The following is a 2729-nucleotide window of genomic DNA, read 5'->3' as shown; positions in this document are numbered from 1 at the left end:
ACATCCTGCTTAAACGGTTGAGCCAGTTAAAAAGCAGGAAGCACCGTTTGTTGGCTTGTCCCCTACATGTTCCCTCCTCCTTCAGTACTGGCCACTTCTGTTGTTTCATTGTCGTGTTTTAGTTCCTGCATGTCCAGAATTTCAACAATTGGCTGACAGTACAGTACTGTTTCTCCCCCACAATGCACCCAGATTCCGTCTCCTCCAGTCCTCCTCGTCCTCAGTACATCTTCTGTCGGTTGGGCAGCACTGCCTCCTTAAGGAAAGAGAAGATGAGGAGGATCCCAGACCTTTTCCCCCGCTTGCCCTTTGTGAAGTAGTTTGACACCACGTCATCTCCTTGCTGCTGGGCGGAGGACGGAAGCACATATTCTCCAGCAGAGAGTGATAGGAAGAACAAGAACGGTATGATCCACAGGCAGATGGTGCAGTATGCCAGCACCTCCGAGAAATGGTAATACACATCTGAGAAGTACTGGAAAGCCATGCAATGGTTCACCACTGTCAATACGCCGGAGAAGATGAAGTTGGGCGAGCTCAGCAATATGTAGGGGAAGGTCTGCAGCAGGCCGGTATACACCAGGTTGGTGAAAAGGCCCACTCCCACCATCAACACAGGGAACCCTTCAAACAGGTACAGACCAACGAGCACACCTGTTGAGGCCAGTATCATGTACTTCATTATTCGACTGGCCAGAACTGTGTACTCCTCCATTAGTAGTGCCACGTAGTACAGGGCAGTCGCGATGGCTAGAATGACAAATGAAATCTGGAGCAACAGCGACAACCAACTCAATAGATAAATAAACCACATGTCTCATAAGAAAGAAAATATTCCAAAAAGAATTCGATGTTCCGTTCGTCACTCAGTGTTAACGTTCCACGTTCCACCCACTGTCTCTCAGGGAACCCTTATATTGGCGTCAACATCACAGTTACGTCAGACCAGAGTGTCTGTGTGTCTGTCGGGACACAATATGCCTATTTTGGACATACTTGACGTCAATTTTAATGTCGTCATTTTTACTGACGTCTTAGATCTCTAGGTCGTCCTCAAACAAGCCCTCCATCGTCGTTTCCAGTCATCCCGGTTCTCCATACGTCTGGCCAGTTCGTTGGTACTTTGCACTCCTGCGTCGTTCTTGAGTACATCCACGTATGTTAGCGTGGGACGTCCTCGTGACCGGTGCCTGTGTGTTGGATCCCACAGCACTAGTTTGCTGGCTGGCAGCTCTTGGTGTCTTTGACAGTGTCCTGCTAGTCTCATTCTCCTGGCTGCTATTTTCTGGCTCACCCTTGGCATTCCATCATACAGATTTGTGTTGTTAACATGAGTGCTCTTATTGATGTTGAGTGCTGCACGCAGCATTCTGGTGTAGCACCCATTGAGAGACTTCTGCAGGGTTGGCTTCAAGGTCCAGTATTCACTGCCGTATAGGAGAACAGACTCTACCGTTGCGTAGAAGAAGCTGAGTTTGGTTTTACAGGGGAGGTTGGAGTTCCATACACTGGCCATGCCGTTTAGGGCCCTCCATGCAAGTGCCTTCCTCACTTTCAGGTCTTGTTCGGTTGAGTTGACCCATGAGCCCAGGTACTTGAAGTCCTTGACTTCCTTCAAAGCAGTGCCTCCTGTTGTTGTCAGAGGTGGATGCTCTGATGGGACGTTATAGTTGACAACTTCAGTTTTCTTGGCATTCAGCCGGAGGCCAACCTTGGCACACTCTGATTCCACTCTGGTCAGGAGCTCCTGAGCTTGTTCCACGTGGTAAGAGAGCAGGCTGATGTCGTCCGCATAGTCCAAGGGCAGGTAATAGTCAGCGTTTATATTCCCAACTTGATCCTCAGAAGGTGCTTCCACACAGTAGAGTCACGAAGATGCCAGTTGCCACAAAAGCCAGAAGTCTCTTCTTGGTTTTTAGACAGCTGGTAGAATGGAAATGAAGCTCCACCCACGCGGCAGTGTCGGCAAAGCATTTCCGGTTTTAGGCCGACACTGCAAGTTGCCGTGTGGGTGGAGCTTCATTTCCATCCACCAGCTGTCTTCTTCTTCTTCCTCTTTTTTCCTGTATCATCCTCAAATGTCCAACTCAGTATCAAGTAGCCACGCCCTTGTCTCTAGTCCCACGTGGAAGAGGCCGGCCTCCAAAGGAGGTCTGTACAGGGGATACAGATGGGTTAATTGTGTGTTCGGCAGACTGCTCAGGCTCGCCACACTTGCATACGTCTGTCAAGCCCCACTTCTTCATTGCTGATTTGAAGCAGCCGACTCCAGTGCTCAGGCGGTTCAGTACGGTCCATTGTCGGCGTGGTAGGTCCTCTCCTTCAACGCCATCGCCCGGGTCACGGATGTAGTGGTGCAGTGGTGAAGACGTGAGGGAAAAGGTCACATCAAGGGTCTCACTTATCTGTCGCCCTGGGGAGCTTCCGCCAACACTCCGAACCATAACTGGCTGCCTGAAACCCACTCCTGAGTCCTACCTGCCAGTCCTTGCAGGAAATGCCCCGGCCGGCCTCCGACGAGAGGCTGCTACCATCAAGCTAGCAAGGAAAGCCAAAATACATGACTGGCATAATAATAATAATAACTGGAACTGCACTCTGTCGAGTGCAGTTCTAGTTGCACACTAGTTGCACACTGGTAGGCCATAAATGGCCTACTAGTGCGCAAGCAGAGCGCGCAAGTACTTTCGACCGCTACAAACTGTCAAATCTCAGTAATTACTACTTGT

At 50.1% G+C, this 2729-nt stretch overlaps 1 protein-coding gene across 1 annotated transcript; it reads right to left on the bottom strand.

Moving 5' to 3' along the window:
- Positions 1 to 220: 220 nt before the first annotated feature.
- Positions 221 to 814, bottom strand: LOC310862414 (protein TEX261-like; the record flags this gene model as incomplete). Its single annotated transcript, XM_083770312.1, has 1 exon — positions 221 to 814. One exon carries the CDS (start codon positions 812 to 814, stop codon positions 221 to 223), a length of 594 nt encoding a protein of 197 aa, XP_083626438.1.
- Positions 815 to 2729: the final 1915 nt, after the last annotated feature.

This window comes from Protomyctophum parallelum (genome assembly GCF_964188405.1).
Source record: "Protomyctophum parallelum genome assembly, chromosome: 7".
Classification (NCBI taxonomy): domain Eukaryota; kingdom Metazoa; phylum Chordata; class Actinopteri; order Myctophiformes; family Myctophidae; genus Protomyctophum; species Protomyctophum parallelum.
This window is presented reverse-complemented; position numbering and strand designations above follow the sequence as displayed.